The sequence below is a fragment of the Schistocerca serialis genome, chromosome 1 (genome assembly GCF_023864345.2).
Source record: "Schistocerca serialis cubense isolate TAMUIC-IGC-003099 chromosome 1, iqSchSeri2.2, whole genome shotgun sequence".
NCBI classification, from domain to species: Eukaryota; Metazoa; Arthropoda; class Insecta; order Orthoptera; family Acrididae; genus Schistocerca; species Schistocerca serialis.
The window spans coordinates 84,454,697-84,481,620 of record NC_064638.1 but is presented as its reverse complement, the minus strand read 5'-3'; the positions used below and the strand labels follow the sequence as shown (position 1 = coordinate 84,481,620).

Genomic DNA, 26,924 nt, shown 5'->3' with positions numbered 1-26,924 from the left:
ATGGCCACACCAGGAGCTTGGTGCTTATGACAATGACGAACTCATTGTTCACTCTTCTTGGGGCCTCCACAGATTGATACGCTCGCTGTGATGCTAGACGTAGAGCGGAAAATCTTTTATAGAGACCACACAGTGCCATTGCCGTGTCCAGTGCGGTGATTGGGCACACCACTGTCGCAGCGTTTCTCGCAGCTGCCACAGCAACGAAGGCTGCAGCGAGGGACGCCGTGCTGACGGTTGGCACTGCTCCAGACGTCGTCGCACTGCCCTTGAATACTTACTTGTCTCGTTCCTAAGAAGTCCATTACCTGACTCAAGGGACGTGTTGTTGCTGTACAAATTTGCAAGGCCGAGTGAACAATATGTCTGATTTCTCTGATCGTGGGGACCGTTGAGATCTTGCATGGCATTGAGAATGGCCCTCCTCATATCATAGATTCCATAGTTGCATGACAGCTGTGGGGTACTGACCAGTGCGAACATCGGGGAATGATAACCATATCCTAGTTAGGCCACGACCTTGCTGTTTTCGAATTCCAACACGTGCCAATGAACGTTTCTCCTTTTCACAAGAGGCATTACCAAATCTTCTCACAAACAAACAACATTCAAGTGCTATTTCCAATTGAGCTTCCTGCTATGAAGTCATTCTTTATTTACAGAATGTAGATGCTGTTACTACTGCCTCCTTTTCACAGTTGTGCTAATCATCATCAGACATGTAGTACACTTAACGCTGATTTGCCATTCGTTGCACGTCTCGTTTATAACGTTGCAGTTTTAATGGCCATCTGTATGTCCGTCTTGTAGCAAGAAGAAAGTGAAACAGAAGGAATAAAAAGAAATTGTATTCTGCTCTTAAGATCAATTTATTATGTCACTGAAACCGATAACAGCTGCAGCGCCGCTGAATTAAAGGTACTGATTGATGAAGTCTTCGTAGGCAGAGACCCTGGTGAAGACGGTAGGCGCGCCCTCGGAGCCGCACGGCATCAGACCCCAGGACACGATCCCGATCACTGTGCCATCCTGGGCCAATGGACCGCCGGAGTCCCCCTGCAACACAGGCGTTTTCACTATAAGTTTTTAACTGTGATCAGCAGCTTAATGTTCAAAGACCCCTTTTCAGAGTGCTTGGCCTAGCTGAAATTATAAATGAAAAAGACATTCTGTCATTTAAGCGATCTGCGTGGAGGATATTTTATATGTAACTGATCCGTCGTAGACATTTTGATGAGTAGATTTAAAGTGTAGCGTGGTATATGTTGTTGATTAAGCTCAGAGTGAAAGTAGAGATGTTAACTGGTGCCGCTCGAATCCTTTTTCTACGGAAGTATCAACGGGGCTGCAGTGTCTAGCATCTTCGTCCACCACAATAAAAGTTCACAGCATGATAAATTGCGCAGAGGTTTTGACTTATATGAGTACTGCCACCATTCTGCCGATAAGGAGTTTAACACTTTCTCCTCATCTCTCTTACAAACCAAAAAGCGATGGTGAAACTTCGTTCTACACCAGAATTCGAACCGGCTTCTCAATCTACATTAGCGTTCATTAGCGATATTAACACAGAGAGTTTGTAAATACTACATACAAAGGAGATTAGGGTTTAATGTCTCCTCTGTGAAGAGGTCGATACAGAAGAGTCATATTCTAGACAAGGATAGGGACCATTCCGGCATTCGCTTTAAGTGGTTTAGGTAAGTAACAGAAAATAATCTGGTTAGCTCGATACGAGTTTCAATCTCTTTCGTCACGAATACTAGTTCAGTGTCTTACCACAGTGCCCTCTCTTTCGATGAGATGAAGAAACAAGAAATTAACATTGACTATAACGCTTTCCTATGTAACTGCAGCAGATTGTTACCGCACAAATTGACGACAAGCTTCAGTAGCCATTGTCAACAAAAGTTAACTTTACTAGATTATTGAACTGTGTCATTTTCCTCTTCTACTTCCTTTTCCACTCAACATTTGGCCTCACTCCAGCGATCTTCTCCAAGAATTCTTCAGATGGCTGAAGACAGCCAAACAGCTGTATCTCATCCAAATACAGATGAAGAGTCTTTCGCATTTTTGTGAAATTAGATAATTGATGGACGATATTCGTGAGACACTTATTGGTGGACCATCATTTCTGGGTAAGTTATGGCAGCTGAAAGTGCTAGGAGGGGAATGTTGCCAAACAAGTCATGGCGCCGCTAAGGTGGTTTCTTGAGAGAATCGTGCCATGTCCATTACTGATGGTCAATTACATTCGTGATGAATAGAAGCTGCCAAGCTGAAAGCTTGTAGCAGATTTCTCTGTTCATTGAGAACAGAATGAAATAACAAGTGACTCCAAATGAAATTCGTAGAATACCATCCGAGACAAATGCTGCAGCAGAGTTAGCCACGAAGTGCAAAAATGCACACTTGCGCAATACGCTGCACGTGTGCGCTCCCAGGCTCGGTCTTTCTCAGCAGTACTCGGTGCGTCTCAGTTTGCTTGGTCCTTCTTGGAACTGCTTGGTACTGCATGACATTTCGTTTCGCAGTGTGATGCTACTTTGCTTCTTCAGGCATCTCGTATGGCGTTTTTCAGCCAGCACGACTTTCTTCAGTTAAGCAGAATCGTGATGATAACATTCTTTATCCTTCGATATTCGTTCATGGAATTAAGGAAAAGGAGGCAGTCTAGCGATATATCGTCACAAACCTTTAAAAATTAATAGGTGTCACAGAACAGAAGGATGAAAATTCTCCATGCTTATTGTGTAGTCACATAATTGTCGGTACAGGTAATATGCTGTAGAACGGCACTGCAGCACTATGCAGAAAGAAATTAAAGATTTAGTTAACAATAAAAAAGAAAAAGTTACAATGCTCGACAGACGATTTGTAAGGGATTCTTTGTTTTGTACGTCAACAAGGACTTTGTGCTAAAATGTAGGCATGGAGCACGTCATGAATTTATCATAAGAATAGCAAATTTTTAGAAATGACACACATTATCATACCATCAGTTGCAACAGTTATAATGGAACTGAATGAAGAGTAAGGAGACATTATAATACATTATTACTAAGAAAGTTGGTTAAGTCAAGGGGGATGCCACAAACGATTTTTCGAATCGAGACCGTCGCCGAATTCTTGAAAGGAAAAATGAAAGGAACGAAAATTACACTGAAGAGCCAAAGAAACTAGTAAACCTGCCTAATCTCGTGTAGGGCCCCAGCGAACACGCAGAAGTGCAGCAACACGACGTGGCATGGACTGGACTAATGTCTGAAGTAGTGCTGGAGGGAACTGACACCATGAATCCTGCAGGGCTGTCCATAAAACCGTAAGAGTACGAGCGGGTGGGTGGACATCTCTTCTCAACAGCACGTTGCTAGACATCGCAGATATACTCAATAATGTTCATGTCTGGAGGATTTAGTGGCCAGCGGAGGTGTTTAAACTCAGAAGAGTGTTCCAGGAGCCAATACGTAGCAATTCTGGATGTGTACGGTTTTGCATGTGCTGCTGGAATTGCCCAAGTCCGTTGGAATGCGCAATGGACATGACTGGATGGAGGTGATCCGACAGGATGTTTACGTACGTTTCATCTGTCAGGGTTATATCTAGACTTATCAGGGGTCCCATATCACTTCAACTGCAAACGGCCCACACCATTACAGAGCCTCCAACAGCTTGAACTGTTCCCTGCTGACATACAGGGTCCATCGACTCACGAGGTTGTCTCCATACCTCTACACGTCCGATACAATTTGAAACGAGACTCGTCCGACCAGGCAACATGTTTCCAGTCATCAAAAGTCCGATGGCAATGTTGACGGGTCCAGGCGAGGCGTAAAGCTTTGTGTCGTGCAGTCATCGAGGGTACGCGAGTGGGCCTTCGGCTCCGAAAGCCCATATCAATGACGTTTCGTTGCATGGTTCGCACTCTGACTCTTACTGATGGCCCAGCACTGAAATCTGCAGCAATTTACGGAAGCGTTGCACTTTTGTTACGCTGCAAGATTCTCTTCAGTCGTCGTTGGTCCCGTTTGTCTCAGGATTTTCTTCTGGCCGCAGCGATGTCGGGCATTTGATGTTTTACCGGATTCCTGGTATTCACGGTACACTCGTGAAATGGTCATACGGGAAAATCCCCACTTCATCGCTACCTTGGAGATGCTGTGTTCCATCGCTCTTGCGCAGACTATAACATCTTGTTCAGACTCACTTAAATCTTGATAACCAGCCATTGTAGCAGCAGTAACCGATTTAACAACTGCTCCAGACACTTGTTTTCTTATATGGATGCTGGCGGCGGCAGTGCCGTATTCAGACTGTTTACATACGTCTGTATTTGTATACGCATTCCTATACCAGTTTCTCTGGCGCTTCAGTGTAGAAAGTCTTGAATTGATTACAGACCCCGCATATCAAGTGGTTTCTTCCTGCACATTGCCCACAGTAGGACGTACGAATGAAATGCCGTGGCCGGCTGAAGTGGCCGTGCGGTTAAAGGCGCTGCAGTCTGGAATCGCAAGACCGCTACGGTCGCAGGTTCGAATCCTGCCTCGGGCATGGATGTTTGTGATGTCCTTAGGTTAGTTAGGTTTAACTAGTTCCAAGTTCTAGGGGACTAATGACCTCAGCAGTTGAGTCCCATGGTGCTCAGAGCCATTTTTTTGAAATGCCGTGTGGGTAGGGCCCCCCGTCGGGTAGACCGTTCGCCTGGTGCAAGTCTTTCGAGTTGACGCCACGTCGGCGACTTGCGTGTCGATGGGGATGAAATGATGATGATAAGGACACCATCCAGTCCCTGACCGGAGAAAAACTCCGACCCAGTCGGGAATCGTACCCGGGCCGTTAGGCATGACATTCCGTCGCTCTGACCACTGAGCTACCAGGGGCGGACAAGTAGGACGTTGCAAGGTGAGAAGAATTTCTTTCTGATTTTATGAGGATGCGTATAAAGAAAATCGAATTGTGGAAGGAACATTTTCTGACAAAAACACTGTCCACTTCCCTTAGCTAACTGTAGCTTAAAAAACGAGAATTTTGAAGATTTCATTGTGGCATTGAAAGAATTACAAAACAGTCTTCTAAACGTTTTGAGGACACTGCCAAGTTTACATCTGTTTTTGAGCTGTTTTCAAGGCCGTTTGCTGTTTCAGTTGAGAATACCCCGGTGCTTGTGCAGATGGAACTGATCTATTGGCAAGCTAATTGCTGTTTAAAAGACAACTGTTTTACGTTAAAACTGTCCAGGAGCTCTACTTTGGTTTCCTTCGGAAGATTTCCATTTTTTCCATACTCTCCCTACTAAAGTTGCAAACGTGATACCATGTTTCGATCAACATATGTGCGTGAAAAGCTTTTTCCTATTATGAAACTAAATAAGTCGTGATTACTGGGTGACAAAAATCTGCGATATTGTCCGCATCCGTCCATATGCCAACATTTTATAGTAGATGTATCCAATATATATCTGTGTGTATATGTGTTGTGTCTTCAGTGCATCAAAAATACACTCCTGGAAATTGAAATAAGAACACCGTGAATTCATTGTCCCAGGAAGGGGAAACTTTATTGACACATTCCTGGGGTCAGATACATCACATGATCACACTGACAGAACCACAGGCACATAGACACAGGCAACAGAGCATGCACAATGTCGGCACTAGTACAGTGTATATCCACCTTTCGCAGCAATGCAGGCTGCTATTCTCCCATGGAGACGATTGTAGAGATGCTGGATGTAGTCCTGTGGAACGGCTTGCCATGCCATTTCCACCTGGCGCCTCAGTTGGACCAGCGTTCGTGCTGGACGTGCAGACCGCGTGAGACGACGCTTCATCCAGTCCCAAACATGCGCAATGGGGGACAGATCCGGAGATCTTGCTGGCCAGGGTAGTTGACTTACACCTTCTAGAGCACGTTGGGTGGCACGGGATACATGCGGACGTGCATTGTCCTGTTGGAACAGCAAGTTCCCTTGCCGGTCTAGGAATGGTAGAACGATGGGTTCGATGACGGTTTGGATGTACCGTGCACTATTCAGTGTCCCCTCGACCATCACCAGTGGTGTACGGCCAGTGTAGGAGATCGCTCCCCACACCATGATGCCGGGTGTTGGCCCTGTGTGCCTCGGTCGTATGCAGTCCTGATTGTAGCGCTCACCTGCACGGCGCCAAACACGCATACGACCATCATTGGCACCAAGGCAGAAGCGACTCTCATCGCTGAAGACGACACGTCTCCATTCGTCCCTCCATTCACGCCTGTCGCGACACCACTGGAGGCGGGCTGCACGATGTTGGGGCGTGAGCGGAAGACGGCCTAACGGTGTGCGGGACCGTAGCCCAGCTTCATGGAGACGGTTGCGAATGGTCCTCGCCGATACCCCAGGAGCAACAGTGTCCCTAATTTGCTGGGAAGTGGCGGTGCGGTCCCCTACGGCACTGCGTAGGATCCTACGGTCTTGGCGTGCATCCGTGCGTCGCTGCGGTCCGGTCCCAGGTCGACGGGCACGTGCACCTTCCGCCGACCACTGGCGACAACATCGATGTACTGTGGAGGCCTCACGACCCACGTGTTGAGCAATTCGGCGGTACGTCCACCCGGCCTCCCGCATGCCCACTATAGGCCCTCGCTCAAAGTCCGTCAACTGCACATACGGTTCACGTCCACGCTGTCGCGGCATGCTACCAGTGTTAAAGACTGCGATGGAGCTCCGTATGCCACGGCAAACTGGCTGACACTGACGGCGGCGGTGCACAAATGCTGCGCAACTAGCGCCATTCGACGGCCAACACCGCGGTTCCTGGTGTGTCCGCTGTGCCGTGCGTATGATCATTGCTTGTACAGCCCTCTCGCAGTGTCCGGAGCAAGTATGGTGGGTCTGACACACCGGTGTCAATGTGTTCTTTTTTCCATTTCCAGGAGTGTAACTGAGTAATAATGAAAATATGTTTTGTTTCCGATCTGTGTTATTGAGAAATATGAAATCAAGCAACATCTAATGTGCATTCAATGTTCCTTCCGCGATTACATAGTTATGCAGAGAGTTCCAGTTTCCCCTCCATTTCTTCTCTTTCTTCTCCTGCTCAGACAGCATGTCGTGTGATGGAGGACGTGTGGCAGGGGGGGAGGGGGGGGGGGAAGATGTGTACTCAAGTCGACAGATTTCCGCATGTGAGCAGAATTCTTGGCCGTCCGTGTGCTATAGCAAACGGTATACATATCATGACAGTGCCAAGTAAGCGAGTCATGTAGAGCATCCTACTAGGATTACCCCAGAAATTATGACTACATTTTTTTGAGTCCAACCCAGCACATTGAATACACTGGTCTTCAATTACTGGTTCAACAATTACACCCATTAAGTAGGTAATCAATATTAACGGAATCTTTTCTAATTTCATTAATTACTTGTGCCCTCTCTTCTAAATCTGACCAAATTTTCAGTTGCAGTTATTTATTTATTCAGTTATATTTTTTTACTAGACATGACTTTTTCAGAAATTGTTTGTTTCAATTACATCATATAATTTACAACAAGAACGTTTAACATTTAGCTGATTTTTAACATTACATACTGAAAATGTATCCCTTTCTGCAGTCCGTATGTTCACCATGATTGCAAAATCTCTCTCAAGTGGAACATATCCCAGGCAGCCGGCCGAAGTGGCCGAGCGGTTCAAGGCGCTACAGTCTAGAACCGCGGGACCGCCACGGTCGCAGGTTCGAATCCTGCCTCGGGCATGGATGTGTGTGATGTCCTTAGGTTAGTTACGATTAAGTAGTTTTAAGTTCTAGGGCACTGATGACCTCAGAATTTAAGTCCCATAGTGCTCAGAGCCATTTGAACCTTTTATCCCAGGCAAAGACTCCACAAACCATTTTATAAGTATTGCAATATGAAATATCAGTCTTTTGAAACACTTTAAAAAGTTGCTTTCCACTTCTTTCTTTTATATATCTGGTACTTTTCGAAACTTGGAACACATCCTACCCATTACAGCTTCCAATCATCTGGTTCAACAATGTATGCCCATAAAGAAGGTTCTCAATATTAATAGAATCTTTCATTAATAACTTGTGCACTCTCTCCTAAATCTGACCAAACTATTTTCGTTCCTTAATTTATCCCTTTAATTTTATTAACTTTATCTAAATTGGTTTCTTCAAAACTCGTAGTATTGGATACTACAAGTATAAAAATTGTCCATGGCAGAAAACATTATTTATTCCTTGACAACTTTATTACCTTCAGAGTGCCTAGCAGTTCTTTGCAGGAGGCCGTTTAAACATTAAACACACACTTCCTTTTGCTAATTTCTAAGCAGTGAGAGAATAATCAAATAGGATAAAATGATCAAAACTTACTGCACACAGAAGAACAACATCAGCACACTGCTAATGCGTTGTTGCTAAATGACTAAATGAATAGTTGCGACGGAACCCATAGCCACACATCTCCATCGACGACAGCACTTGCTCCAACGTCGGCCTAGAGAGGCACGCCGCAAAAGAATATTTAAAAACACGATGTTAAACAAATAGGCCTAATATTTTTTAAAAATCCACCCGGTCTCAAATACCAAAAATTTTTTAACCTCGGACATTATCAAGACCGCATTAGAAAGCCAGGACTGTCTGAGCTAATAGCAATTGTATGGTGAGCCTACTCCTATCTTTGTACACTCCTGGAAATGGAAAAAAGAACACATTGACACCGGTGTGTCAGACCCACCATACTTGCTCCGGACACTGCGAGAGGGCTGTACAAGCAATGATCACACGCACGGCACAGCGGACACATCCGGAACCGCGGTGTTGGCCGTCGAATGGCGCTAGCTGCGCAGCATTTGTGCACCGCCGCCGTCAGTGTCAGCCAGTTTGCCGTGGCATACGGAGCTCCATCGCAGTCTTTAACACTGGTAGCATGCCGCGACAGCGTGGACGTGAACCGTATGTGCAGTTGACGGACTTTGAGCGAGGGCGTATAGTGGGCATGCGGGAGGCCGGGTGGACGTACCGCCGAATTGCTCAACACGTGGGGCGTGAGGTCTCCACAGTACATCGATGTTGTCGCCAGTGGTCGGCGGAAGGTGCACGTGCCCGTCGACTTGGGACCAGACCGCAGCGACGCACTGATGCACGCCAAGACCGTAGGATCCTACGCAGTGCCGTAGGGGACCGCACCGCCACTTCCCAGCAAATTAGGGACACTGTTGCTCCTGGGGTATCGGCGAGGACCATTCGCAACCGTCTCCATGAAGCTGGGCTACGGTCCCGCACACCGTTAGGCCGTCTTCCGCTCACGCCCCAACATCGTGCAGCCCGCCTCCAGTGGTGTCGCGACAGGCGTGAATGGAGGGACGAATGGAGACGTGTCGTCTTCAGCGATGAGAGTCGCTTCTGCCTTGGTGCCAATGATGGTCGTATGCGTGTTTGGCGCCGTGCAGGTGAGCGCCACAATCAGGACTGCATACGACCGAGGCACACAGGGCCAACACCCGGCATCATGGTGTGGGGAGCGATCTCCTACACTGGCCGTACACCACTGGTGATGGTCGAGGGGACACTGAATAGTGCACGGTACATCCAAACCGTCATCGAACCCATCGTTCTATCATTCCTAGACCGGCAAGGGAACTTGCTGTTCCAACAGGACAATGCACGTCCGCATGTATCCCGTGCCACCCAACGTGCTCTAGAAGGTGTAAGTCAACTACCCTGGCCAGCAAGATCTCCGGATCTGTCCCCCATTGAGCATGTTTGGGACTGGATGAAGCGTCGTCTCACGCGGTCTGCACGTCCAGCACGAACGCTGGTCCAACTGAGGCGCCAGGTGGAAATGGCATGGCAAGCCGTTCCACAGGACTACATCCAGCATCTCTACGATCGTCTCCATGGGAGAATAGCAGCCTGCATTGCTGCGAAAGGTGGATATACACTGTACTAGTGCCGACATTGTGCATGCTCTGTTGCCTGTGTCTATGTGCCTGTGGTTCTGTCAGTGTGATCATGTGATGTATCTGACCCCAGGAATGTGTCAATAAAGTTTCCCCTTCCTGGGACAATGAATTCACGGTGTTCTTATTTCAATTTCCAGGAGTGTAGTTAGTTAGTTAGCTGTTCCATATAAGATCTGAATGATTCTTTTATCGAAATTATGAGTAATCACTGCTCCTGCTTTCGAGACAGAAAACATTGGCAGCGGTGGGATTCGAACCCACGCCTCCGAAGAGACTGGTGCCTGAAACCAGCGCCTTAGACCGCTTTTTTTATTTTATTTTATTTTTTATTTTATTGTTTTTTTTTTCTTTTTTTCTTTTTTGTTTTTTTTTCTTTTTTTTCGTGGCGCTGACCACTTTATTTTCATTTTTATTTTTATTCGCGCTGACCACTTTTTTATTTTTTATTTTTTTTATTTTTTATTTTTTTTGTAGTGGACCGGTGGGGGCTTTAAAAAACATCCATGCCCGAGGCAGGATTCGAACCTGCGACCGTAGCGGTCTTGCGGTTCCAGACCGCACGGCCACTTTTTTTTTTTTTTTTCTAATGAACCGCTGCAGGAGCAGGACGACGGGTAGGGCAGGGGTCGACACCCGAAGCCTGGCCATCCCGCCGCCACGCCCAAGCAACGTGTTCGATTTCGAGGATCGAAGGATCAGGAAGAGGATGTGTTTTATTTATTTATTTCTTCAATTTTTATAACATTTTTTAAAAAAATTTTATAGATTTATTTTTGTTTCATTACAAAGAAAGATCCTACAACCGCCGTAGCCGTGCGTCCGAGTCGTCTTCTCGTCTGTTGGGAGGGGTTCCCCCCTATACCGTCCGTAGAGGATCAATATGCTCCAGGATTCTTCTTCATTTTCAGCGTCTCATACCCGGAACGCCCCAGTGAGCAGGAGGATCCGCAAATAATGAACCTAAATAATTTGCGAAACGAGTTCCGTACGTCGGGTGGCGGCTGAAAGCTGCATGTGTCGTCATCAATAGAGACCAAAAGTCGAATGTGCCTTTGGGAGCGTCGCAAAATATGTAGTAAACGGCCATGCCATTTAGCCAGTTAACGGCGTTCGTTCTGGTTGATGGAAAGTATACGCTGTCGGGGCGCAATACTTCATCAGGGGAGATACACTCCGGCAATCGCCGCAAGAGTAACGCCAGCATGCGCTGCGTCAGTAGCCAGCACTCGCTAGTCGCGGCACACGTCAGACGGTGTGCGTCCGAGTCAGCGACTGAGCATGTCGGACACAAGGGGTCGTCCGTCAGATGTATGGAATGTAGCCTCTGACGAGTAGCGAACTTCCCATTCACAACCACGTACCACAATGAACGCACCGACGTAGGCAGAAAAGGCGTGTGTACCGCTCGCCACACCGTGTTCCAGGCAACTTCTGGACGTCTATGGGTGACCGTATTTACAGGTTGCTGCTGTTGATAGAGGCGATAATAATCTTTTGTGCTGGGCTTCCGTGTCGTCGGAAGTTCTGACCGTAAGTAGCTGAAGTCAATCAAGAACTCTCTGATGTGGGTGAGTGCCAGTGGCGGTGAAATGTGTCCTACAGAAACCGGGGGATGCAGAGAGTGTGGTGCCACTTCCGCTATCAGGGTGCCCGTCAGAGTGGCGTGGGCAGAGGTCCACTTGCGACGCATAGTGTTGAGATAAAGCGATCGCGCACAGTTATATACATGAATCAAACCGATACCGCCCGCCCGCTGCGGCAGCGCCAGGGTGGCGTATCGGACTTTAAAAACCAGACCGGTGCTTACGAAATGTCCATATGCTGCTTGAAATCTGTCGGCCATCGTAGCCGTCAAGGGAAGGATATGCGCAAAATAGTTCAGTTTTGAGACAAGATAGGTGTTGACATAACGTGTTCTGAGGAGCATATCCAAGCGACGCAGTTTGTTGTCCTGCAGCAGAGCACGTGTTTGGTGTAGGAGCCGGCGGTACGCAGCCGCCGCGGTGCGGCGGACATTGCTATAGAATTGCACTCCTAAACACTTGAGTACGGACACTCTGTCAAAGGGCACCGCCGTTGTGTGGGAAAGCCCCCCTCCGACAGCCATGAATTTTGTCTTCTTCACGTTGATGACGCTCCCAGCGACCGCCCCGTCCTGGCGTAGCCACTGTAGCGCCATATGCATTTCATCATCTGATCTGGCCAGGAACACCACGTCATCGCCACTTCGGCCGGCTACGGCCACGCTACCTGCGCCAGTGCTCTTCGCTTTTGTAGAGACAGCGCACGACACAGCTTCCTGTTCTGCTGCGACTAGCTGCTCATCAAAAAAAATGGTTCAAATGGCTCTGAGCACTATGGGACTTAACTACTGAGGTCATCAGTCCCCTAGAACTTAGAGCTACTTAAACCTAACTAACCTAAGGACATCACACACATCCATGCCCGAGGCAGGATTCGAACCTGCGACCGTAGCGGTCACGCGGTTCCAAACTGACGCGCTTAGAACCGCACGGCCACACCGGCCGGCAGCTGCTCATCCATTGCACTTCAAACAACTACCCTTTTCGAATAGAGATTAACTACACAGGCAGCAGCCCGCGCTCTGGTGCGGCGGCATTACGTGTTGATAATGAATTGGTAGTGCCACTTGCAGCCTGCGGAACATGAGCGAACAATCAGGAGGGCACCGTGATTTCAAACAGTGGGTCACTATCGTCATTGCAGCGACAGCAAGGCAAAACTTTAAAAAGTGCCGTGACCAGGATTCGAACCTCGGTTATTGCGGCCACAACGCAATGTCCTAACCACTAGACGATCACGGCCGCGGAGGCACCGCCGAAAGCAGTTCTCGCGCCTGCAAGTGGCTGTGCACAGCAAAGCTCCGCCCACTGTGTCTCGCCACAGCTGTGTCAGACGCGGTCTCCATTATATGTATACTGGCAAACGAACGTGTCTGCGCTGTTAGGACACTAAGCAGTGTGGTTAGCTGCATTCAATCCCCGTGGCAATGTCTTGCAGTCCTCCAACTCTGTTGACCACAGGTATGTGCCTCGATAAGAGGTGGACAGATGTCGCATCGCTCTCGCCGTCACTTGTGACCGCGAATCGTACTTAACGTAATTTTCTGCAGTCGAGCTAAGTCGGGTCAAGTTGCATAAGAGGAGCAACAAAATGCGCATTTCTGGTACCGGGAATCGAACCCGGGCCTCCTGGGTGAGAGCCAGGTATCTTAGCCACTAGACAACACCGGATAACGACGGAAGTGCTCCTCCAGCGAACACAGCAAACTGCACACACGCTACTTGACGACAACGGCAAACTGAATCTGAATGATTCTTTCATCGAAATTATGAGTAACGAGTCAGTTTATATGATACGTATAAATGATTAATGTGATCAGTATTAACAGTAATGAACGTTTATTTAGTCTCCTCATGCAATTGTACTTTAAAAAAAAAAGAAGTTTTTTCCAACTTAACAGCTTTTAAACTGAAATTCACACATGAAAGGAGGAGTTGTCCAGGAGGAATTGCTTTAGGTTAGATTTAAAACTTGCTTTGCTACCTGTCAGATGTTTTATATTATTGGTGAAATGATCAAAAATTTTCGTTGCAGCATATTGGGCTCCTTTCTGAGCCACTGACAGCTTTAATAAAGCATAAGATATTTTGCAATTTCTGTAGTTCATTTTCTTGCGATCCATCTTTCATTTCTATACAATGACATACCATCAGAATACAATTTCCGAAATTCTTTTTTAAATTCAGCGTCAGTGTTAGATGCCCACAGTTGATTTTGATTAAAGATATCTGCATACTATCTGCCCCTGATATATCTCTTGCTTTGACTACACTGCGTAATCTCCCTTACTCTCTCTATTTTCTCTTCTTCGATTTTCACATTTGTTAGGCCACTAGTCTCCATTTTCTCTTCAGCACTTCCGCCTTCGTTTTCTGCAGATTTAGCAAATGCTCTGGACAGAGGTGTTGCCCATTCCACTCAGACGTTTGATAAGGTCTCGTTACTTTCTGGTATGAGAGTTACGTGTTTTCTACATCTACAGCTACATGTACATGCATACTCCGCAAGCCACCGTACGGTGCGTGGCGGAGGGTGCGTTGCACCACTGCTAGTCATGCCCCTTCCCGTCCCACTCACTGATAGAGCGAGAGGAAAAACGACTGTCTGTATGCCTACGCACGAACCCCAATTTATCTTATGTTCGTGATACTCGCGCGAAATATGCTTTGGTGGTAGTAGGGTCGTTCTACAGTCAGCTTCAGACACCAATTCTCTAAATTTTCTCAATAACGACCCTGGAAAAGAATGTCGCCTTTTATCCAGAGATTCCACTCCGTAATACCTGCTAGTTGATCGATCCTACAGTCAACAAGTCTAGCAGCCCTCCACTGAACTGCTTCGATATCTTCCTTTAATCCGACCGCATTTCGGAAATCTAGAGAATCTGCCCGCTGCCCTTCATGCACAGTTCTCAGGATATCATGTGAGAAAAGGGTACACACGAGCCATGCTTTCTAAAACCGTGCTCATTTGTGGTCAAGAGCTTTTCCGTCTCAAGGAACTTTATTGTGTTCGAAACGAGAACATATTTAAGAATTCTGCAGCAAAGTAATGTTAAGAATTTTTCGGTCAGTTCTTTTACCCTTCATGTGTACAGGAGTCACCTGCGCTTTTACCAGTCGCTTGGGCTGTGCACTGGGCGAGAGATTTGCGACAATCGCAAGCCAAGGGGCCAATGCTGTAAAGTACTCTTTGCAAAACCCAACTGGGGTTCCATCTGGACCTGGCGACTTATTTGTTTTCCACACTTTCAGTTACTTCTCTACACCAGGGATTCCTATTACTACGTCTCTCATACGGAAGTATGTGCTGTGGTCGAACCACGGTACGTTTGTGCGATCGTTCGGCGTGAATAACCGAGAAATTTAAAGCTTTAGCATTTCTTTTGCTCTCTTCTATTGCCACACCTGTTTGGACAAAGAGTGACTGGATAGAAGCCTTCGACCTGCTTAACGACTTTACGCAAGACAAAAATTTTGTCGGGTTATTGGCTAAATACTTTATTAAGGTATGACGGTGGTAGTTGTATGCTTTGCGCATCGATCTTTTTACACAGGCAGGAATTTCTATTAAATGTTACCTGTCGTCATTTGCCCGTTCTCTTTTGAATCGAGAGCGTTTTGTTTCCACAGCGTTTTCCGATTTTATTAAACCTTGGTGGGTCTTTTCCGTGCTTAAGTCAGTTACTAGGAACATACTTCTCCAAATCACGATTTACAATCCGTTTAAACTTTGGCCACAGTTCCTCTACTTCCATCATACTGGGACTAAAGGATCTGAATTCGGTGTCTAACAAGGGGAAATCCTCAGCGATGAGATTGACTTTTTTAAAATCATTTATATGGTGATGGAAGTTAGGGTCTCAGATTTCTTACCCCGCAGCCATTGACTCTGATGGGCCCTCGTTTACGAGTAATCGAGGGAAAAAAAAGTTTCGTAATTTTGCATGTTATTGTATATGTTTATAATTCATTGTTGTACATACAGCGGCGTTGCAGCGCACTGGTTAACATATGTGCGTCATGGGCCGAAGCTTGTGGATTCGAATCTCGTCAGGTCCTTCAGAGTTTTTATTTTTAAATAGTTATCGAAATGACTTTGATCATTATCTTTATTCGATTAGTCTGTTTAAATGTATTCTTTTAATTTCTAATCCTTTGACAAGTCGTTTTAATCATCGTATTATCTTCTACATTTACTCTTTTTTTTCTACCATTTTTTTTTATTTGGAGTCGTAGTTTTTTTTCTTAATTTCGATTTAATTTTTTTCATTTTATGATCTTATGTTTTTGTCCATGTTATTGCATTAATTGTTTCTATTCCTCATTTGCGCATTTTTTTATAATCCCTTCCTTCTTTTAAAACTGCATCTGCGTTAATTTGTTCATTGTGCAACAGGTATTTGTGTTTTACATGTTGGTATAATGATAACAATCCAAAAGATGTACACCTTGAACGTAACTGACACCACTGCAGAGCCTATTTAACTATATTATTTCGTCTTTTGCCTTTTACCTATAGGTTAGCATTTTGAAACATCTAAATATTGTGATACAAATATAATCAAAATGAAACACACAAAGATTATAAAAGAAAACAGAATGATGGTAAGAAGAAATAAGAGCACATGAAAAAGTTCATACGCTGATTAATATGGTGTGCAACGAATTAGGAATTTAAAATAATACATTTAAACAAATTAATTGAATAAAAATTACGAATGAAGTCACTTCGACAACTATTTAAAAATAAAATTTTAAACCTTTGGAAACGGTATACACTCATCACTACACTGCAGTCCCACAGTATGTAGAACTATCAACTTTAAAGCTCAAGAACATCACGCAGAATAACGAAAAAGACCATTTCACCCCTTGGGACCTCTCCTTTTCGCAAGCTAAAACCTAGTATTCAACACACACATACCTTCCTCTTTTAATTTCTGGAGGTATGGTAAATTACTCAACTGTCTCACTACTTTTTCGCAGCTGTTCTCGGCATTTCAAGTTATTATATCACCCAGATTGTCGAATACTTACTGAAGACCACAGTATCGTGAAGGCGTCTTTCAGACAGAACTACATCTCGTTTGTTTCTGTAGCCGACCTGTTCTTGGCCGCCGGCCGCGGTGGTCTGGCGGTTCTAGGCGCTCAGTCCGGAGTCGCGTGACTGCTACGGTCGCAGGTTCGAATCCTGCCTTGGGCATGGATGTGTGTCATGTCCTTAGGTTAGTTAGGTTTAAGTAGTTCTAAGTTCTAGGGGACTGATGACCATAGATGTTAAGTCCCATAGTGCTCAGAGCCATTTGAACCATTTTGTTCTTGGCCTACCGCCAGATTCATGAACGAAGATGGGGCTAGTATGTAGTTGCAGCTGTGGTTCCCTCGGATCCTGAGACATCTATAATCAGAAGAGTGTCCTTGACTATATTCTTTAAATGATTGCCCTAACTTATTTGTGTAATACTTATTGGTTAACAATTCACAACTTGTGCAATAATTTCATAGAGAGCAATTAACTACATTACTCGCTGTGTTGTTATTGTGGTCTTCAGTCTTAAGACAGGTCTGACGCAGGTCTCCACGCTAGTCTATGCTGTGCAAGTATCTTCAAATCTCAATAACTACTGCAGCTTACATACATTTGAAATTACGTATTGTCTTCATGCCTTGGTCTCTACAATTTCTGCCTGTAATACCAAATTGATAGTTTCTTGATGCCTCACAATGTATTCTATCAACTGATTCATTCTTTATTCAAGTTGTGCAGGAAATTTCTTTTCTCCTCTGTTCGATTCAGTACCTACTCATTAGATGAGCGACCTATCCGTCCAGTCTTCAACATTATTCTGTAGCACCACATTCCAAATGCATCTATTCTTTTCGTGACTGAAATGCCTATCGTCCACATTCCACTTCCGTACAACACTACACTCCAGCCGGCCGGAGTGACCGAGCGGTTCTAGGCGCTACAGTTTGGAACCGCGCGACCGCTACGGTCGCAAGTTCGAATCCTACCTCGGGCATGGATGTGTGTGATGCCCTTAGGTTAGTTAGGTTTAATTAGTTCTAAGTTATAGGGGACTGATGACCTCAGAAGTTAAGTCCCATAGTGCTCAGAGCCATTTGAACCATTTGAACTACACTCCAGACAAATAAATTCAGAAAAAGAATTACTAACACTTAAATTTATATTCGATGTCAACAAATTCCTCTTTTTGAGAGATGCTTTCCTTGCTATAGTCAGTCTGTATTTTATATCCGCTCTACTTTGGCCGTCATTAGTTATTTTTCTGTCCTAATAGTGAAATACATCTACTACATTCAGTGTCTCATTTTCTAATCTAATCCCCTCAGCATTGCCTTATCTAACTTGACAACGTTCCATTATCCTTGTTTAGCTTTTGATGATGCTCAGCTTATAACCTCTTCCCAGCACACTATTCATTCCGTTCAGCTGCGCTTCCAAGCCCTCTGCTGTTCCTGATAGAATTGCAATGTCATCAGCAAATCCCAAAGTATTTATTTCTTCTCCTTGTAGTTTAATTCCAGCATTTCCACATTTTTCTTTGTGTTTCTTTACTGATTGTTCTGTGTGGATTGAATAACATCGGGGATAGGCCACACCCCTGTCTCACTCCTTTCTCAACTAGTGCTGCCCTTTCATGTTCGTCGATTTTTGCAACTGCGGTCCGATTTCCGTACAAGCTGTATATAACCTTTCGCTCCCTGTATTTTATCCCTGCTACTTTTACAATTGCAAGAAGAGTATTCTAGTTAATATTCACAAAAGTTTTCCCTATGACTACCAATGCTACGACCGTACGTTCGCTTTTCTTTCACCTACCTCCCAAGGTACGTTGTAAGGCCAGTATTATCTCACGTGTTCCTAAGTTTCTGTCGAACCCAAACTGAACTTCCCCGAGATCGGCTTCTACCAGTTCTTCCAATCGTGTCAGTATTTTACAGCCATGACTTATAAAACTGATAGTTCGGTAATTTTCACACCTGCCAGTATATGCCATCTTTGAAATTATTACATTATTTCATTATTTCTGAAGTTTAAAGGTATTTTGTCTGATTCATGCATCTTGTACAACACGTGGATTAGTTTAGTCATGGCTGTGTCTTTCCAGGATCTCAATAATTCTGGGGGAAGGTTGTCGAACCCAAGGGTCTTGTTTCGACTTAGAGTTTCGAGTGCTCTGTCAAATTTTTCTCGAGTATCGTATCTCGCATCTAACCTTCGTCTACTTGCTCTCCCCTTTCTAGAATATTCTCTTGAAATTCATTTCCACTGTCGAGCTCTTCTGTATGTCCCCTCCACCATTCATCTTTGTCTTCACGCTTAGTACTCGTTTATGCATATGAACTGTTGATACTGATGCGGTTGTTTCTCATTTCTCCAGAGGTCTCTACAATCTTCCTGTAGGCGGTATCTATCTTTCCCCTAGTTCTACTCGCTTCTACAGTCTTGTGTTTGTCCTCTAGCCATTACTGCTTAGGCATTTTTCCGCTTCAAAAAAAATGGTTCAAATGGCTCTGAGCACTATGGGACTCAACATCTTAGGTCATAAGTCCCCTAGAACTTAGACCTACTTAAACCTAACTAACCTAAGGACATCACACACACCCATGCCCGAGGCAGGATTCGAACCTGCGACCGTAGCAGTCCCGCGGTTCCGGACTGCAGCGCCAGAACCGCACGGCCACCGGGGCCGGCTTTTCCGCTTCCTGCCAATCTAATTTTTTAGACGTCTGTATTCCCTTTCGACTACTTCATTCACTGTAAGTTTATATTTTTTCCCTTTCTTCAGTTAAATTATTTCCTCTGTTGTCCAAGGACTTCCATTGCGCCTTGCCTTTTACTTACTTGCTGGTCTGCCGCCTTCAGTATTTCATCCCTCAAGTCCATCCATTAATCTTCTACTGTATTATCTTCCCATATGTCAATCAAATGTTGCCCAATCCTATTGCTGAAACTCCCAATAGTCTCTGGTTCTTTCATCTTATCCACGTCTCATCTCTGTAATTTCTACCTTTTTGCGATTTGCACTACCTGTCACTTAGGCGAATTGAGAATTCTCATCCCTCTCTTTTGTCATTCCCACTCATTGTAAAGGATTCCGACGATAGATCGCTAGATTGCCCCCTTTGTGCAAACAGCCACCGGACAGCAAATTGCAGTTCATGACCAGTACTTTATGGTCAGAGTAAGCATCTGCCCCTTGAACTGTTTCCCAGTTTAAAATATGGGCAAGGAGGCAATCTAGCGATCTATCGTCGGAATCCTTTAAAATGAGTGGGAATGACAAAAGAGAGGGATGAGGATTCTCAATTCGCATAAGTGGCAGTTAGTGCATATTTGCTATGAAGCGACGTTACAATACCACGCAGAAAGTATTTACAGATTTAATTGACAATGAACAAAAAATTATAAAGACCGACGGACGGGATTCATTGTTTTCTACATCAAAAAGCACTTTGGACCAAAATTGGAGGCCTGGAGCACGTGAAGAAATTGGTGGTACGAATAGTAAAATTTCTGAAGTCGCATGCATTATTCCATTGTCAGTTGCAACAGTTTTCAGTCGAACCGAACGAAGAGAATGGAGACTTCATATGTTAATGCAAAGTACGTAGATTAAGTCAAGGGGGATGTCTGGAACGACTTTTCGAATTAGAACTCGCTTCTGTTGAATTTATGAAGCAAAAATGAGTAGAGGAACAAAAATTAGAACATCCGGAATAAAGTGCAGACTTCGCATTTTAAGTGGATTTGACTGCACACTGCCGGCAGTAAGACATTGCAAGGTAACTTCCTTCTGATTTGATGGGATGCACTTAGAAAGAAAATTGGGTTGTAGAAGACAAAGACAGTCCAGTTCCCGAAGCTCACTGGCGCTAAAGGAAATGCAAAGTTTGAAGAATTACAAGGGTACCGGTAGTTATAAAGATTTTGAGGACATTATCAACCTTACAACTGTTTCCAAGCTAATTTCGAGGCTGTTTACTGTCTCAGTTGAAAGAGCCCCTTTCCATATGTAGATGTAACTGACTACCCTGCAAGTTAATTCCAATTATGACAAATCTTTTTACGTTAAAACTGCCCAGGACGTCTATATTGCTTTCCTCAGGTAGAGGCTCATGTCCCCATAATGAGGTTTCAAAAGTGCTATAATACTGCGATGGACACATTTGTGTGAAAGACCTTTTTTTGGATTAGGCGTGTGCCTGTATCCGGCTGTTTGTCCCATAAAAAAATTATATTTTGTCTTCAGCTCACCAAAAATAATTAGACAATACTGAAAATTTGTTTTGTTTGTGACCAATGTTTTTGAGAAATGTTAAATATAAAACAAAGATGTATGCAGTGCGACAGCACTTTCATTTGAACACGGCGCGTTCGCGGCTTTCAGTTCTTCCCACTCCTCGCCGTCAGAGTGGCGTGGCGATGGGGTAAATGTGAAACGAGGCTTAGTACGTTGGCAACCGGACCTGGGCACGGCCCATGAGCCGGAATATTGGCCGCCCCTGCTCTGAACGGTGGTGGTACGTTTCTACGGGACCAAACCGCCGAGGTCATCGGTCCCTAGGCTTACACACTACTTAAACTAACTTCCGCTAAGGACAACACACACATCCATGCCCGAGGGAGGACCCGGACGGGGGGAGTCGTGCGAACAACGGCAAGGCGCCAAAGACCGCGCGGCTTTCCCGCGCGGCCTTCTAAACGATCCAAGGCTGTAAACATCTCCTGACTGGTAGGTGCAATAATATCTGTATCCTCCTCCTCCTCACTTTCTTCTGATGACCCTTCTTGCATCTTGGTCACAGCTTTCAGCACATTAGATTCCACAGAAGCACATACGGCAACACCATCGTCTGCACTAATGAATTCCTCAAACTTAATCCCAGGGTTTGCAACATCTTGCAAAATTGTCCATTCATCTGGTGAAATGGCAGTGTCCAACTAGCAGACATCTTCAGTGTTGCTATATCTCCAGGCTCTGTTAAAGCACTTCTGTAAATGATGTGGTTACACGGAGTTCCAGGCTGCTTCAATGGCTTTTATTGCATCAAGCAGATTCCAATTTGCGGTTGGCGATATTGTTTTCAGCAGCACGAAATGCAGCTCTCGCAAGTCGCTTATAATAAGCTCTTTTCAGGAGAGAAGTGATCCCTTGATTCAAGAGCTGAAAGTGGCTTTTTGAGTTCGGTGGATAAAACTGAATCTTTACGTTGGTTAGTTTCAGATCCTGTACGTTATGGGCAGGGCATATGCCCTACATAAGAAGATTACGTCTGTTTCGAGCAACCATTCGACTATTGAAACGGAGGAACCTCTTGCGAAATGATGGGCCGTCCAATCAAGCTTTCTTGTGGTGAGAATAGATGCAAGCTAAAGGGTCCATATTTATGCTTCTAAAATAAAGCGGTTTCTCATACCTACCGATAACCCAGGGACGAAACTTCTCACTGTCGTCAGCATTACATACAAGTGGAACAGTTACACGATGTTTCCTGCGTTCTCCAGCATGGCACTTATCATTGTCTATATCCAAAGAGTGATTTGAAAAAAAATTGTAGAAAAATACAGTTTCATCCATACTGAACACATCACATGAGGCTTATTTTTCCCTCTCTCGGCTGAATTCATGCAACCAGCTGTTCGTACCTCCTCAATCAACTTTATTTGCTTCAGCACAAATTTGTATAGGTGAAACTGAATATCACTGTTGGAATCGATGCAGCCAACCAGCAAAAATCTTCGATGACGGTATTTTTTGCAATCTCATTTTCTTTTAACTGAATCATAGGGCCACTTAAAGGTATATTAGATGTACGCACATGATTGAACTATTCTAGCAGTAACGTCTCGATGTCATACTTAGCGTTAAGAAGTCGTGTGGATTTGTTTTCGGAACCAGATGCAGCAGCTTTAATTATTTTTTTCTCGATTGTTTATTATTGTAGATAAGGCAGGCTTGGGAATTCTAACTGCTCCGGAATTGTTTTCTTTTTAAAACGGTCCACTTCATCCAGAATCTTAAGCTCTACTTACACATTTACAGCTGTCTGTTTCTTCTTTACCATGTTTCGCATTCTATCGCTTGTAGGTTCTTATTCAGTATTCCAACTCGATTTTGCTGTGACTAAAAGAATACTGCACATCGAATATGTTTCCAAATGTTAATGCATACATTATTGAATGTATTCAAATGTAACGTACGCCCTGATTGTTGAAGTGATAATCGCGGCTGCCGGCCCCCAGTACGTTAGAAACGAGTCAACAATGGGTAGTTTGCTTTGTAGTTGCATTTCTGGCATTCATTTCGGAAAAAAATTAATACTTGAAAATACTGTAACGTCGGAAGTTTGTTTTACAATGAAATTTAATTACGCTAAAGACTTAAAAAGAATTCGTGATTCTCCTTAACTGAAATTTGTTTTAACCGATAAACTCCCATAAGAACTAATATATTCCTGGAGGAGCCAGTATGTTTTCGCTTTTACCGCGAGTTCGCCTAACTCGAGTTTAACGAGACTATAATGCATAATCAGTCTGAAGCCTTCCATTGTCTCCAGGGCTCTACAACTGGCTACAGTTACTGCAAGGTTCGCACTAACAACGATCCTCGAAGCTGACAGCTCAGCCTCCTGGCTGCAGCATGTGTTACATCATATGCGCAAAAGAGTATAAATTCATTCATCATTGTTTGTGAATCTGACTGAGTTCCTCTTGAGTTTCTTCCTCTGTGTTTGTCTCTCTAGTACCACGACGTTCAAAAACACGGATTAAGGTAGTGCAATGGTGAAGTCTTTCATACTCAGACTGGAGAAACAGGATTTAAATCGTGGTATATTCGTATTGTGCTACCTATTTGATAGCTTTTCTGTGGATGTCCTAAATCGCTTGAGGCGAGTGCTTGATCTTTCCCCTAAACAAAGCCACAGATGATTTCTTTCCCAGTATATATCCATCTTTGGGAGTGGGGGAGGGGTGTAAAACGATATGATATTTGATTTTCGTCGTCATCTGGAGCCTTTATAGTAGTGAATTCTACCAGATGATGACCAAAGTTGGAAATGCGTAGTTGCAGTAAAAAAAAAAAATTATTTAAATTGCAGTTGTTTCAAAGAAAATGCCTTTTGCATGCTGCACATTGAAATTTTTATTTTTATTTATGCACCCACGCGCGTTTCGCCTTTTTTGCAAGGCATCTTCAGTGGGTGTCCTGAAATATTACATTATTTGTCCTTTTTACACATAGGTTATGGTTTCAAATGTAGGTTATAGATTTAAAAACAGTTCCTTAACTTTTTTTACGAAATGGAAAGATACTTACAGGTAACTTCTAATTCACTGCATCCAAGCAAACTGCTCTTTCTCATCTGGCTACCAGATGTACACCTTACAGTTCACTTTCAGTTCACTGTTTTCGTTACACATCACTGTAACTTGACATCTTTTTAATACAGAGATTCATTTATACACATTTAATACAAATTTTATACAGATTTAATACAGAGATTCAAGTGTTAGCACCTGTTTTGTGAATGTGTGTATGTGTATGTGTGTGTGTGTGTGTGTGTGTGTGTGTGTGTGTGTGTGTGTGTGTGTGTGTGTATTAGAGAGGGGGAGAGAGATTTTTTATATATATTCTTAAAAATAACAATAATAATTGTTATTACTATATTTTCCTGTATACACTTACGAGAGGAATCAGATGTGTAATCATTTGTTGGGATTTCTGTCTATTATATGATATATCAGTGCAAACAGTGAGTTGTTAGTCATTTTTACTTGGTCATTTAGTAGTTATTTCTTTGCAGCCTTTGTTTTGTATATATGATAATTTTCCTGTAATGTAAATTTTATTTAATAGCAGCTTTTGATGGCATGTGTAATAAATGTCTTTTATAGAAGCTGTGGAGTGCAACTTACAGAATAAAAGATATTTATCTAGCTATCAATGCATTTCATGGCAGGTATTTATTACCTGCTATGTAGCCGCTTCTAGTGCTGCTGGAAAATTGATCATAGGTCCTGACCCAAGGTAAAGTGAAGTGTTAGAGAAAAAAATGGTTCAAATGGCTGTGAGCACTATGGGAATTAACTTCTGAGGTCATTAGTCCCAGCCGGCCGGGGTGGCCGAGCGGTTCTAGGCGCTACAGTCTGGAACCGCGCGACCGCTACGGATGCAGGTTCGAATCCTGCCTCGGGCATGGATGTGTGTGATGTCCTTAGGTTGGTTAAGTTTAAGTAGTTCTAAGTTCTAGGACACTGATGACCTCAGCAGTTGAGTCCCATAGCGCTCAGAGCCATTTGAACCATGAAGACATGGAACTCAGACTTCAGCACAGCGCGAGGACAGGTCGAAATTATTGGTACCTACGACACCAACCCTCTGCAGTGCCGAAGAGGAGCTAACACGTCCCGCTAATGGGGAACTGCTCACAGAGGCATATGCCACAAGAGAAGTACGTGAGTAGTGCTTACGGTGCAGGCGGCGATGCCCCCAGTGACCGGCCCGGTGCACACGTTGTTGTCGTTGAGGGCGCTGTAATTGTCCAGCAGCTCGTAGCACTCGGTCATCCCGATGACGCTGACGTCGACGTACTGCAGGATGTCCGGGTCGTGCGGCAGAATACCACTCTTGGTGCTACCCCAGCCGGAGAGTGCGGCAATGGATCCAGCTGAGAAAAGCATTGAAGCTTGCATGCAGAACATGTATTTCATATAGTTATCAAATTTTATCGTATGGTTCATAAAATTCGTGAATAATTAGCGAGAGCGATCATTATTTAATATCATTTTAACTCAATGATTATTTGATCACCACAAAGAAAAAGCCAATCGCTAAAACTTGGCAAACGACATCAGCCAAACAGTCGACGGCTTTATTCCAACATACATCACGCTTATCACTTAACAAGGACATGCACTGCTGAGATATTGTACTCGCATTCGGGAGGACGGCAGCTGTAATTCCCTCCTGGAATCCAGATTCAGGTTTTCCATAATATCACTAAATGTCTTAAGGGGAATGCCAAGATGGTTTCCTTTGAAAGGATACTACCAAAATTTACCTCGTTATTCCCCGATCCAAGTACATCCTCCGTCCCTAATGACCCTCTCATCGACGGGAGGTTAAACTCTATTCTTCCTTCTGACGGTGAAAATAAGTGCATCCATCTTATGCAAGAGGTCATGAGCATATGTCCTGGCTCAGAGTTTCTTATATATCCCAGTACCAAAATGAACCATAAGGTTTAACATCCCGTAGGTGACGAAGTCATTAGAGGCGGAGCTCGGATTGGGGGAAGAACGGAGGAACAAATAGGCCATGTCATTACCAAAGGGCCTCGTGAAGTGGCCACGTGGTTAGAGGCGCCATGTCACGAATCGGGCGGCCACTCGCGCTGGAGGTTCGAGTCCTCCCTCGGGCATGGGTGTGTGTGTGTTGTCTTTAGCGTAAGTTAGTTTAAGTAGTGTGTAAGTCTAGGGACCGATGACCTTAGCAGTTGGTCCCATAGGAATTCACACACATTTGAACATCTGAACATTACCAAAGGAACCGCTCCGGTACTTGCCTTGAGGGAAACTACGGAAAATCTAAACCTAATGGGCGAACGGGAATTGGTTTCGCCCTCCTCCCTGGAAGAATCCAGTGTTTTTCCGCTGCTATAACTCACTCAGTTGTGCCTCTGTTCGAGAATCCTAGTGTCTTCGACTTCACTCATTGTACTACAGACCGTCTCCGTGGTATTACAATAAATTCATGATGGGCGCGCCGGTACGCCTTCAGGGCGCCAAACATCAGAATGAAAATTAGCAGCAATTATGGCAGAAAATTCTAAATCCATCCCTCCCCACGAACGCACGAAGAAGATTGTATGAGTTAATGACAGAAACGATAAACACAAAGGAAAATTATTTTAAGATGAAAATGACTGATTCTTCTATATCTTTTGAACGTAGAATTGAGGGACCCTTTATTAATTTGGGTGCAAGCTGTACGAAATTTGTAATTGTACGAAGAAGAAACTGACCCTTACTCGTAGGTCTACAAGTGGGCATAAACACTCAAAGTAGTTCTGATCCCAGACTGGAAATTCTTCCCTGTGACGAAAAATAATGCATATTCTTGAGCATGTGTCCTTAGTTAAAAGAAAGAATACCTCGCGTATCACCAATGGAAGGTGTAGGGCCTACAATAGGACACGTGCCAATTACAGGGAACAATTCAAGAATTTCTTCACGCGGCGCTATAGTTCATCTAAAGAAGAGTTATTGCTTCTGTCTTCCTTCAAGGAAACATTCTTGTTTTTTCAGCAATCACGTAGATCGCAAGTTCGGTTCCCCTAAACCACT

The 26,924-nt window shown here is 44.4% G+C and overlaps 1 protein-coding gene and 2 non-coding genes across 3 annotated transcripts in view; all 3 read right to left on the bottom strand.

The window, feature by feature from the left end:
* Positions 1-912: 912 nt before the first annotated feature.
* LOC126481986 (trypsin-1-like) overlaps positions 913-26,924 on the bottom strand; it is a 68,222-nt gene continuing 42,210 nt past the window's right edge. Inside the window, exons 6-7 of the mRNA XM_050106327.1 lie at positions 25,050-25,246; positions 913-1,056 (exon numbers count right to left, since the gene is read on the bottom strand). Coding sequence (XP_049962284.1) covers positions 913-1,056; positions 25,050-25,246 — 341 coding nt within the window. The remainder of the gene's footprint in view (positions 1,057-25,049; positions 25,247-26,924) is intronic.
* Positions 12,716-12,787, bottom strand: Trnah-gug (transfer RNA histidin (anticodon GUG)). The gene has a single exon. It is a non-coding gene; the product is annotated as a tRNA-His (tRNA).
* Positions 13,145-13,216, bottom strand: Trnae-cuc (transfer RNA glutamic acid (anticodon CUC)). Its single transcript has one exon. It is a non-coding gene; the product is annotated as a tRNA-Glu (tRNA).